The sequence below is a fragment of the Saimiri boliviensis genome, chromosome 9 (assembly GCF_048565385.1).
Source record: "Saimiri boliviensis isolate mSaiBol1 chromosome 9, mSaiBol1.pri, whole genome shotgun sequence".
NCBI lineage: Eukaryota > Metazoa > Chordata > Mammalia > Primates > Cebidae > Saimiri > Saimiri boliviensis.
The window spans coordinates 91,156,766-91,168,913 of NC_133457.1; the positions used below are offsets into that span (position 1 = coordinate 91,156,766).

At 44.4% G+C, this 12,148-nt stretch overlaps 1 protein-coding gene and 1 non-coding gene across 2 annotated transcripts; both read left to right on the forward strand.

The window, feature by feature from the left end:
* The first annotated feature begins 1,130 nt into the window (after positions 1-1,130).
* Positions 1,131-1,252, forward strand: LOC120368000 (small nucleolar RNA SNORA26). The gene has a single exon (XR_005582231.1). It is a non-coding gene; the product is annotated as a small nucleolar RNA SNORA26 (small nucleolar RNA).
* Positions 1,253-3,383: 2,131 nt separating this feature from the next.
* On the forward strand, positions 3,384-9,329 carry PCNA (proliferating cell nuclear antigen). Its single transcript, XM_010343786.3, has 6 exons — positions 3,384-3,796; positions 4,836-4,933; positions 5,025-5,092; positions 6,055-6,249; positions 8,720-8,843; positions 8,925-9,329. The coding sequence occupies exons 1-6, from the start codon at positions 3,576-3,578 to the stop codon at positions 9,002-9,004; spliced, it is 786 nt and encodes a 261-aa protein (XP_010342088.2). The 5' UTR covers positions 3,384-3,575; the 3' UTR covers positions 9,005-9,329.
* Positions 9,330-12,148: the final 2,819 nt, after the last annotated feature.

Sequence of the window (12,148 nt, forward strand, 5' to 3'; positions counted from 1 at the left end):
TTGTTTTTAGTGAAGCAAATGTTCCTCACTGGGGGAATGAACACATTCCACATTTTGTGAAGGAACTGAGATTTTAAGGGACCCAAGAAAGGAAAATTCCCACAAACAGATGATGCTGTATTATGTTTTGATATTGAGATGCATGCAAATGGGTTGTCCATCACACATAAAGCAAGAAAGTGCCAACATCAAAACTTACAAATGGGTAGCAGAGGCCTGCAAGAAGTTCGAGAGACAATAGACTAGCACTATTGAAACACGCGGCATCATCAACACCCTTAACAACACAGGGTACATTAGTATACGGAAAAACGGCAGTGTCAGCAACTGAGTGGAGAAACAGTAGAAATGCCTTAACCAACGTAGCTTACATTTTTTCTTGTATGCACAAGAGTAATATAAGAAGAATTTTTTTAAAGTCTAAAAGTTCTTTTAAAACAAAATAGAAATTCTAAGTGATAAAGCATTGTATAGCAGTTTGAGGCTGGGCGCAGTGGCTCATGCCTGTAATCGCACACTTGGGGAGGCTGAGTGGGAAGATCACTTGAGCCCAGGTGTTGGAGACTACCGGAGTGACATAGTGGGACCTCCTCTCTACAAAAATATTTAAAAGGCCGGGCGCGGTGGCTCATGCCTTTAATCCCAGCACTTTGGGAGGCAGAGGCGGGTGGATCACAAGGTCAAGAGACAGAGACTATCCTGGCCAACATGGTTAAACCCCATCTCAACTAAAAATACAAAAATTAGCTGGGCGTGGTGGTGCATACCTGTAGTCCCAGATACTCGGGAGGCTGAGACAGGAGTGTCACCACTGCACTCCCGCCTGGTGACAGAGCAAGACTCCATCTAAAAAAAAAAAAAATTGTTAAACTTAGCCAGGTGCAGTGGTGCACATCTGTAGCCCTAGCTACTTGGGAGAATATGGCAGGAGGATACCTCTAGCCTAGAAGTTGGAGGTGTCAGTGAGCAGTGATCATGCCACTGCACTCCAGCCTGGGTGTCAAAGGGAAACCCCCTCTCTAAAAAATAATAAAAAATAATAGTTTGACAGTTTTCTTTCCTGTGCTACATAAAATAATGGAACGTATTACACTTGAAGGCATCTTATAATAGAACAACAACCCTTTTCTGTTCTCTTTTAAGGCTGACCCAGTGCTTTAAGAGGCTGACACAGAGGGTAAAGTTAAGTCTCCACAAAACCCAGGAAAGAGACTGTGAAACTCCTCTTAGAATCCTGTCTGAAGTCACAGCTGAACTAGGAAAAAAGAAAAAAAAAAAAAAAAGACATTCCAGAGATAAATAGACTAAGGAGAGGAGATATTTGAAGCCATAATGATTGAGAAAATGTCAGACTTGAAATGCATCTGCAGTTCCCTGAACAAGATAAATAAAACTAAGGCCAGGCACGGTGGCTCAAGCCTGTAATCCCAGCACTTTGGGAGGCCAAGGCGGGTGGATCACGAGGTCAAGAGATCGAGACCATCCTGGTCAACATGGTGAAACCCCGTCTCTACTAAAAATACAAAAAATTAGCTGGGCATAGTGGCACGTGCCTGTAATCCCAGCTACTCAGGAGGCTGAGGCAGGAGAATTGCCTGAACCCAGGAGGCGGAGGTTGCGGTGAGCCGAGATCATGCCATTGCACTCCAGCCTGGGTAACAAGAGCGAAACTCCGTCTCAAAAAAAAAAAAAAAAAAAGGATAAATAAAACTAAATCCATACATGGTAGAAAATCTAAGGAATTATACTGACCAAGATATTAAAAGCAACTAAAGAGAAAATGGTGTAAACAAAGCAAGAGAGAAACAACAAACCCTGTAACAATTCCTCTAACAATTGAAATTTTCTGGCTGGGTGCAATGGCTCACTCCTGTAATCCTAGCACTTTGAGAGACGGAGGTGGGTGGATCACCTGAGGTCCGGTGTTCGAGACCAGTCTGGCCAACATGGTGAAACCCTGTTCTACTAAAAATACAAAAATTCTCTGGGTGTTGTGGTGGGTGCCTGTAATCCCAGCTACTGGGAAGGCTGAGGCAGAATTGCCTGAACCGGGGAGGCAGAGGTTGTAGGGAGCCAAGAGCGTGCCACTGCACTCCAGCCTGGGCGACAGAGGTAGACTCCATCTCAAAAAAAAAAAAAATGAAATTTTTACACATATGAGCAATGATTTAAAAACGAGATTGCTGATATCTAGTTTGGAAAATAAAGAGAAATGAGCATATTCATACACAATCTTGGCTAGAATGTAAATTGCAAACTTTTGGAGATTAATTTAGTAATATTTATAAAAAATTTAGTCACATGCGGTGGCTCACGCCTGTAATCCCAGCACTTTGGGAGGCTGAAGCGGGTGGATCACCTGAGGTTGACAGTTCGAGACCAGCCTGGCCAACATGGTGAAACCCCGTCTCTACGAAAAAAAAATACAAAAATTAGCCGGGCCTAGTGGCAGGTGCCTGTAATCCCAGCTACTCAGGAGGCTAAGACAGGAGAGTCACTGGAACCCGGTAGGCAGAGTTTACAGTTTGCTGAGATGGCACGACTGTACTCCAGCCTGAGTGACAGAGCAGAGCTCCATCTAAAAAAAAAGCAAAAAAAAAAAAAAAAAAAAAACCCAAAATTAAATGTATACGCTCTTTGACTCAGCCATATTACTTCAAGGAGTTGATGACACTAAAATTACCTAAGTACTCAAAGGTGTTTGTAATTAACAACAGGAGCTTGATCAGTTAGGTTACACACATGTGATGCTATCTTTTAAAGAGGTACTGATACAGAAAAATGTGGCATAAAATTAAACACTCTTTCGAAGTGTTTACGGAATGAACGCATTTTGAAAAAGATGTGTATTCATATTTTTAAAAAAGCTTTAAAAGCTTTATACAGTGAACGATTGATTCTAAGAGCTGATGGGGGAATGTTGATAGAGAGCTAAGGTTAACTAACAGCCCACCTGTCTATGAGGTGACACTTAGGAACGCATCTATTCTGTAACTGAACAAGAGCATATTTGCAGCAGCTGTACTCTTCAGGCTGCAAGGAGGTTTTTCCTCCCGGAAGGCATGACTTGCATTTCACTTTCACTTTCGTGGCTGGAAACTTTCTGCCCACGAAGTGGGAGGCTGAGGAAGCACCACAAAGCTGGGGCTTGACGAACCGCGGCCTGGGCCTGATCCCCGCAGACGCCCGAGCTCGTCCAGCGGCCAGCTTCAGGAGTCAGGCAAAGAGGCGGGGAGACCTGCGGTACGCTGCCTCGCCCTGCGCCTGCATCCTCCAATGCATGTCCTAGGAGCGCGGGCCTCGAGGGGAGCAGGTACACGATTGGCCCTAAGGTGTCCACGCGCAGGCCGTGGGCGTGGCGACGTGGTGACGTCAAAACGCGGCGCAGGGTGAGAGCGCGCGCTTGCGGACGGGCCGGCATTAAACGGTTGCAGGCGTAGGGGAGCGGTCGCCGTCTTTCTAGGGCTCAGCCTCCCGTCACGACGTTTGCCCGCTCGCTCTGAGGCTCCTGAAGCCGAGACTAGACTTTGCTTCTTCCCGCCTGTCTGTAGCCGCGTTGGTGCCACTCCGCTACCATGTTCGAGGCGCGCCTGGTCCAGGGCTCCATCCTGAAGAAGGTGTTGGAGGCACTCAAGGACCTCATCAACGAGGCCTGCTGGGATATCAGCTCGAGCGGCGTAAACCTGCAGAGCATGGACTCGTCCCACGTCTCCTTGGTGCAGCTCACGCTGCGGTCTGAGGGCTTCGACACGTACCGCTGCGACCGCAACCTGGCCATGGGCGTGAACCTCACCAGGTGAGCCGGGCAGCGCCCAGAGCCGACTCCGGCCCACCCCTATCTCTGGCGCTTGGCGGGAGCGCTTCCGAGCCGAGCCCTCATTGGTTGGCGTGGGCCATCCGCGCCTTCTTATTGGCTTGCCACGCAGGGGGAGGGTGGGGTCCCGCCGAGCGCGCGGTTCCGAAAAGCCCGCGCTGGCTGCTGCAGCGCGAACCTGCTTTTTCGCGCCAAAGTCACAAAGCGAGTGGTGGCGGGAAAATGACTGGTTTTTCTGCGGTGCCAGGAACACTGCTCCAGGGCTCTGGCTCCTTATATTCCGATGGCCTTGAATGGACGCTTTAGTTGTGGCTGACTTCTTTTTCGACACGGGGTCGCGGTGTGTTGCCCAAGCTGATCTCCGACTTCGGGGCTCAGGCGATCCACCCGGCTCAGTCGCGGTTGACTTTGAATGGTTTATAATGTGCTCTTGCGAGAATGTGTTAGCCTGTCATCCTACTTGGTGACAGGAGATTGTTTCTATCCAGAAGGGAAACTGCTGGTGGCGTTTTAGTATAAATACTGCCAGATGCATCCCAAAATGTCTGCATTAATATTCACATCCTCCGGCAGTACGTTTACTCTCCACCAGTTCTGAGATGGCCTGATGGGTGAGAGTGGTAACCCCTTCTAACTGCATTAGAAATACAGACCTTTAGCAGATGGTGTTGATTTTTTATTTATTTATTTATTTTTTTTGAGACGGAGTTTCGCTCTTGTTACCCAGGCTGGAGTGCAATGGCGCGATCTCGGCTCACCGCAACCTCCGCCTCCTGGGTTCAGGCAATTCTCCTGCCTCAGCCTCCTGAGTAGCTGGGATTACAGGCACGAGCCACCATGCCCAGTTAATTTTTTGCGTTTTTAGTAGAGACGGGGTTTCACCATGTTGACCAGGATGGTCTCGATCTCTTGACGTCGTGATCCACCCGCCTCGGCCTCCCAAAGTGCTGGGATTACAGGCTTGAGCCACCGCGCCCGACCGATGGTATTGATTTTAAACCATGTGTCTCCTGTCTTCTAGTATGTCCAAAATACTAAAATGCGCTGGCAATGAAGATATCATTACACTAAGGGCTGAAGATAATGCGGATACCTTGGCGCTAGTATTTGAAGCACCAAGTAAGTCATACCTTTTTACTGAGTTGTGAAGCTACAGAAAATCAGAACGCTGTATTAGTATTTCACAACAGCATTTGCTTTCTTTTGGTAGACCAGGAGAAGGTTTCAGACTATGAAATGAAGTTGATGGATTTGGATGTTGAACAACTTGGAATTCCAGTGAGTATCAACTTCTGATTGTAGAGAGTACTGTACACAGGCATGATAGTTATGTAATAGAATGTGGGATAAAATTTTTGTGAGTCCGTCCGTCCCCCTCCCTCCACACAGGGTCTTGCTCTGTTGCCCAGGCTGGAGTTTAGTGGAGCCTTATAGCTCACTGTAACCTGGGACTCCTGGGCTCAAGCAACCCTCCTGCCTCAGTCTGTAAGTGACCAGGAAGGACTACAGGCCTGTCCCACCACGCCTGGCTAATTTTTTTATTTTTGTGTCTGAGTGGGGACGGTCTTGCCCAGGCTGGTCTGGAACTCCTGGCCTCAAGCAATCCTCCCCACTCAAGATATGTTAATATAATTTAAGCCTACTTCATAAAACTTTTCTAGAAACGTGTCTACTGGTGCATGTTTCAAAGACAGGTTTTTAGTATTTGAATAGTTATTGTTTACCACAAGCTTAAAACTGGTTGTATTTATTGTTTACTGCCAGTTGTCTATTTGCATTAACTTCCATGAACCTCTTTTAAAAATTTTTTCCTTCTAGAATGTTTGGTTTTTATTAAGTGTATTTTAAAGATATCTTAGAAGAAATTTATCCAGGTTAGGTTTATAAACAGCAAAGGAGAAAAGAAATGTTGAAATGTTGAAAATGCCTAATGTCATATTCTTAGGTTTTTTTAGAAAGTAGTTAGGCCTGCTTGCACCATCATCATTTCTGTGGCATACGCTAATGTCCTCTTGCTTTATCCCTGGAGGATGATTAGGAGGAGGCTCTTGTTCCCTGGATAGAGCATTTAATCTCCATTTATTTTTTTGAGTGGTTGGAGGTTGTTAAGAAATTATCTGAGCCATATTTTAAAAGTAATCAGAAAATCTTGATTCTGAATTGTTTAGATGTTATCTCTTAAAGAGTGCCTAATCATTAAGTTTCCAACAATTAACTTTTGGAAAAATTGTTCTTAATAGGAACAAGAGTATAGCTGTGTAGTAAAGATGCCTTCTGGTGAATTTGCGCGTATATGCCGAGATCTCAGCCATATTGGAGATGCTGTTGTAATTTCCTGTGCAAAAGACGGAGTGAAATTTTCTGCAAGTGGAGAACTTGGAAATGGAAACATTAAACTGTCACAGACAAGTAATGTCGATAAAGAGGAGGAAGCCGTAAGTAGTTTTTAAGTAAAAAGAAAATAGTTTGAAGAGAATTGTTTTCTTTTTTTCACATTGCTACAAAGACGTACCCAAGGTTGAAGAGAGTTTTAATACTACTTAACATTTGGTTAATTGCTAAAATGAAAAGTGGATAGAATTGTACCTTAAGTAATTTGTGAAAATTGGGATACTGTTGAAATCTGCAATTGATTTGTAAGTGCCATCCAAATTCAGCACATGTACATACCATGGAACAGTAGTTTATGGATCAAGCCCACACAGGCTCTTAAGGATAGGATTGGGAAGCTAGCTGTCTAACCTTTAGGTCTCTGGAGATACTTACTCTATTAATCAAATAATTGAGCATAGGTCAGCAACTCAATAGAAGGATATGGTTAGGAGTAAAAGACCTGTTATGAGTTCTTATGTAATCCTCATGTTAGCTTACATGTTGTGGGTCCAATTGGTAGCCCATTCTTCTTCTTTTTTTTTTTTTTTTTTTTTTTTTTTTTTTGAGGCGTAGTTTCGCTCTTGTTACCCAGGCTGGAGTGCAATGGCATGATCTCGGCTCACCGCAACCTCCGCCTCCTGGGTTCAGGCAATTCTCCTGCCTCAGCCTCCTGAGTAGCTCGGATTACAGGCATGCGCCACCATGCCCAGCTACTTTTTTTGTATTTTTAGTAGAGACAGGGTTTCACCATGTTGACCAGGATGGTTTCGATCTCTTGACCTCGTGATCCACCTGCCTCGGCCTCCCAAAGTGCTGGGATTACAGGCTTGAGCCACCGCGCCCAGCCTGGTAGCCCATTCTAAAGGTAGAGAAGCAGGCTGAGCAACCTTAAGTGGCAATTTAGCCAAAGTCACAGGCTGTAGGAATCAAAGGTTAAACAGGAGGGAAACCTCACTAAAGCTAGAAAGCAGACTCCATGCAACATTGAGAATGCCTAGAGAGCCCTTATTTAACCAAAATAGAATACGTGGCAAAACCCTTTCTCTACTAAATACACAAAAATTAGCTGGGCATGGTGGCACACACCTGTAATCCCAGCTACTTGGGAGGCTGAGACAGGAGGATGACTTGAACCCAGGAGGCAGAGGTTGCAGTAAGCTGAGATTGTGCCACTCCTCTGCAGCCTGAGCATAAATCAGAACTTCGTAAATCAAGGACAAAGGTCCTAACCTCGTAGGATTGTTAGTATTAAATAGCATATGCTGTGTCTGACACATTATAAGCTTACAATAAATGCTAGACGTTGCTTTTTTTTTTTTGGAGACGGAGTTTCGCTCTTGTTACCCAGGCTGGAGTGCAATGGCGCGATCTCGGCTCACCGCAACCTCCGCCTCCTGGGTTCAGGCAATTCTCCTGCCTCAGCCTCCTGAGTAGCTGGGATTACAGGCACGCGCCACCATGCCCAGCTAATTTTTTGTATTTTTAGTAGAGACGGGGTTTCACCATGTTGACCAGGACAGTCTCGATCTATTGACCTTGTGATCCACCCACCTCGGCCTCCCAAAGTGCTGGGATTACAGGCTTGAGCCACCGCGCCTGGCCTAGACGTTGCTTTCTTATCCCTTGAATGAATAGTCCACCTTTAGATTAAATAAAAGAAATTCAATTGAAAAGGTTTTTTTTTTTTTTAAATTTATGAAGTCCAGGAGCTGATTCTGTTTCCTGAATCACATGCCAATCTCATAGGGTTTTGTTTTTTTTTTCCCTGTTTTTCTTTGTTTTTGAGACAAGGTCTTGCTCTGTCCACCAAGGCTGGAGTGCAGTGGTGCAGTCTCCAAGGCTTAAGTAATCCTGCTGCCTCAGTTTCCCAAGCAGCTGGGACTACAGATGTGTGCCACCACACCTAGCTTAGTTCCCTCTAATTTCATTTTGTCTCTTCCATTACAATCTATTAAAGAAATTAGATCGTTCGTTAGGTTTTCCAGAGTTTGGATTTTGCTGATTGCATCCCTGTGTATACATAAATTCTTCTATCCTGTATATCCTACAAACTGGTAGCTACAGCCCTGGAACCTTGATAATATTCAGGATGTTTTGTTTTGCAGGTGGGAGAGCAAGAATACTTTATAGTTGGTAGTGTGTCATTCTAGTAGGAGGCACAGGGTGTCTGGGTGTCTTTGCAATGTTTGTTAGCAGCTATACTAATCATTGTCTAGATACATTAAGTCATTAATTAGCATTTCCAGAGCTGAAATTAATGTGTCATTAATTTATTGGCTGCTCATTATAAAATTTTCTATAAAGAAAAGCTTTCCCATATCACATAATTAGCTTATCTGAATTAATTGATAATAGGAAAAACAAGCTAAATACTCGATTCTTTTGCTTTATGTATCAGTCTTCAAAATTTTCATAGCTCCTTCCAAAGTGTCCAATGAAAGTCTTTGTATGTTTTTTCTTTTAATATATAATGAACTAATAGATTGCAACTTTCTTGCTGTTTTTAATGATGAATCTTGTTTTCTCTTGTAGGTTACCATAGAGATGAATGAACCAGTTCAATTAACTTTTGCACTGAGGTACCTGAACTTCTTCACAAAAGCCACTCCACTCTCTTCAACAGTGACACTCAGTATGTCTGCAGATGTACCCCTTGGTAAGATAATAAATTTGGACCTAATTTTGTAGGTAATATATGTGATACTCGTCAGTAATTAACTATCTTCTTGTCTTTCAGTTGTAGAGTATAAAATTGCTGATATGGGACACTTAAAGTACTACTTGGCTCCCAAGATCGAGGATGAAGAAGGATCTTAAGCATTCTTAAAATTCAAGAAAATAAAACTAAGCTCTTTGAGAACTGCTTCTGAGATGCCAGCATATACTGAAGTCTTTTCTATCACCAAATTTGTACCTCTAAGTACATATGTAGATATTGTTATCTGTAAATAACCTATTTTTTTCTCTATTCTCTGCAGTTTGTTTAAAGATCTCTGCAAAGTCAGATCCAGTCTAATTAGCCTAGAAGTATTTTTGTCTCTTAAAAATACTTGTGATTTTTATAATACAAAAGGGTCTTGACTCTAAATGCAGTTTTAAGAATTGGTTTTGAATTTAAATAAAGCTTGAATTTCAGACATCATGGGGCAGTGCCTTCATTTGGACCAGGACTGTTGGAAGTATCCTGAATTGCCAGCTACAGCTACCCTTTCGTGTGAATGTTTTTTCAGCTTAGAGCAACCTGTGAAGATAAAAAGTATTTCAAATACAGTAGGTTACTAGATATTTTAGAGGATTCACTTGTCAAACTTGTTTTTTTTCTTTTTTTTTTTTTTTTTTTGAGACGGAGTTTCGCTCTTGTTACCCAGGCTGGAGTGCAATGGCGCGATCTCGGCTCACCGCAACCTCCGCCTCCTGGGTTCAGGCAATTCTCCTGTCTCAGCCTCCTGAGTAGCTGGGATTACAGGCACGCGCCACCATGCCCAGCTAATTTTTTTGTATTTTTAGTACAGACGGGGTTTCACCATGTTGACCGGGATGGTATCGATCTCTTGACCTCGTGATCCACCCGCCTCGGCCTCCCAAAGTGCTGGGATTACAGGCTTGAGCCACCGCGCCCGGCTTTTTTTTTTTTTTTTTTTTTTTTTGAGACGGAGTTTCGCTCTTGTTACCCAGGCTGGAGTGCAATGGCACCATCTCGGCTCACCGCAACCTCCGCCTCCTGGGTTCAGGCAATTCTCCTGCCTCAGCCTCCCGAGCAGCTGGGATTACAGGCACACGCCACCATGCCCAGCTGATTTTTTGTATTTTTAGTAGAGACAGGGTTTCACCATGTCGACCAGGATGGTCTCGAACTCTCGACCTCGTGATCCACCCGCCTCGGCCTCCCAAAGTGCTGGGATTACAGGCTTGAGCCACCGTGCCCGGCTTGTCAAACTTGTTATTCCAATTTGAGCTCAAGTAACAAACGAGAGAGAACAAATCCTGTGTATTTCATCATTTTAGCTGGCAAAAATTAATATTCTTCAGAAGCTTAATGTACTCAAAATCATGTGGGCTTTATGATAATGCAGTGTTTATATTTTAGCTAAGGGAATCCTACAAGAATCTTAGATGTTTCAGTAGCTCTGTAATGGAGCCTAAGGAGTATGGTTATGCAAAATTCCTCTAAGTACATTCTTTGCAGGTAGCTCTCCTCAAAGGGTGAAGATGTCTTTGTGTGTGTGAGAGACAGTCTTTTTTTTTTCTCAATTCTAGACCAGGACCACCAGAAGTGAGACACAGCCTTGCTTTGTCACCCAGGCCGAAGTGCATTGGCACAATCTCGGCTCACTGCAACATCCACCTCCTGGGTTCAAGTGATTCTTCTGCCTGTGCCTTCTGAGTAGCTGGGATTACAAGTGTGTGCTACCACGCCTGGCTAATTTTTTGTATTTTTTTTTTCTTTTTTTTTTTTTGAGAGTTTCGCTCTTGTTACCCAGGCTGGAGTGCAATGGCGCAATCTCGGCTCACCGCAACCTCCGCCTCCGGGTTCGGGCAATTCTCCTGCCTCAGCCTCCTTAGTACCTGGGATTACAGGCATGTGCCACCATGCCCAGCTAATGTTTTGTATTTTTAGTAGAGACGGGGTTTCACCATGTTGACCAGGATGGTCTCGATCTCTCGACCTCGTGATCCACTCGCCTCGGCCTCCCAAAGTGCTGGGATTACAGGCTTGAGCCACCGCGCCCGGCCTCAAAAAAAACTTTTAAAAATTTGCTTTATCGTGATCCTTTTCTCCGGTGCATTTTGTGTTTGGTACATTAAATGACTTCTTTTTTTTTTTTTTTTTTTGGAGACAGAGTTTGGCTCTTGTTACCCAGGATGGATTGCAATGGCATCATCTCGGCTCGCCGCAACCTCCACCTCCTGGGTTAACGCAATTCTCTTGCCTCAGCGTCCTGAGTAGCTGGGATTACAGGCACCCACCACCATGCCCAGCTAATTTTTTGTATTTTTAGTAGAGACGGGGTTTCACCATGTTGACCAGGATGGTCTCGATCTCTTGACCTCATGATCCACCCGCCTCGGCCTCCCAAAGTGCTGGGATTACAGGCTTGAGCCACCGTGTCCGGCCAAATGACTAATGTTTTATCTTATATTTTTTTGAACACTGCTTTTGAGAATTTGGTCCCAAGTTTAAATGACTGGTTTCTTTTTTACATTACTTGGACTGAGTTCTAGTTACTGGACCTGAGAATTAACCATGTCCAGTAGTTAAATATTCATTTACTTATAGTATGACTGTGAGTGGAGAAGGAAATAGGTTTCAAAAGTGTACGATGAACCTTTGGTATGATTAATATATTTTCATCTAGATTGGTTCCAGGACAGTGTGCATTTTCAGAGTTCATCTATTTGTACTTGTGTATAAATTATACCTTAATAAACAACTTTTTTTTTTTTTTTTGAGAGTTTCACTCGTTACCCAGGTTGGAGAGTAATGGTGTAATCTTAGCCTACTGCAACCTCTGCCTCCCAGGTTCAAGCGATACTCCTGCCTCAGCCTTCTGAGTAGCTGGGGTTACAGGCATGCGCCACCATACCCGGCTAATTTTGCATTTTCAGTAGAGGCGGGGTTTCTCCATGTTGATCAGGCTGGTCTGGAACTCCCGACCTCAGGTGATCTGCCCGCCTCGGCCTCCCAAAGTATTGGGATTACAGGCGTGAGCCACCGCAACCGGCCTAAACCTAACTTTTCAAAAACCTTCATGTGCAGCAAAATGTCCCTTGTGGGCAGGTCTTTTACCTGGGCAAGTCCTGAAGACAAGCGCAAATTTGTGGAGTTATTCAAGGGAAGTGCAGTGAGGTGCTGACAGCAGAGATAAGAGGGTTATTCAAGCGAAGTGTGATAGTGGAGTGTTGACAGCGCGTGCCCGTGGAAGGCTTGCGCCTCGCAGCGGATTAAGATCTGACGGCTCT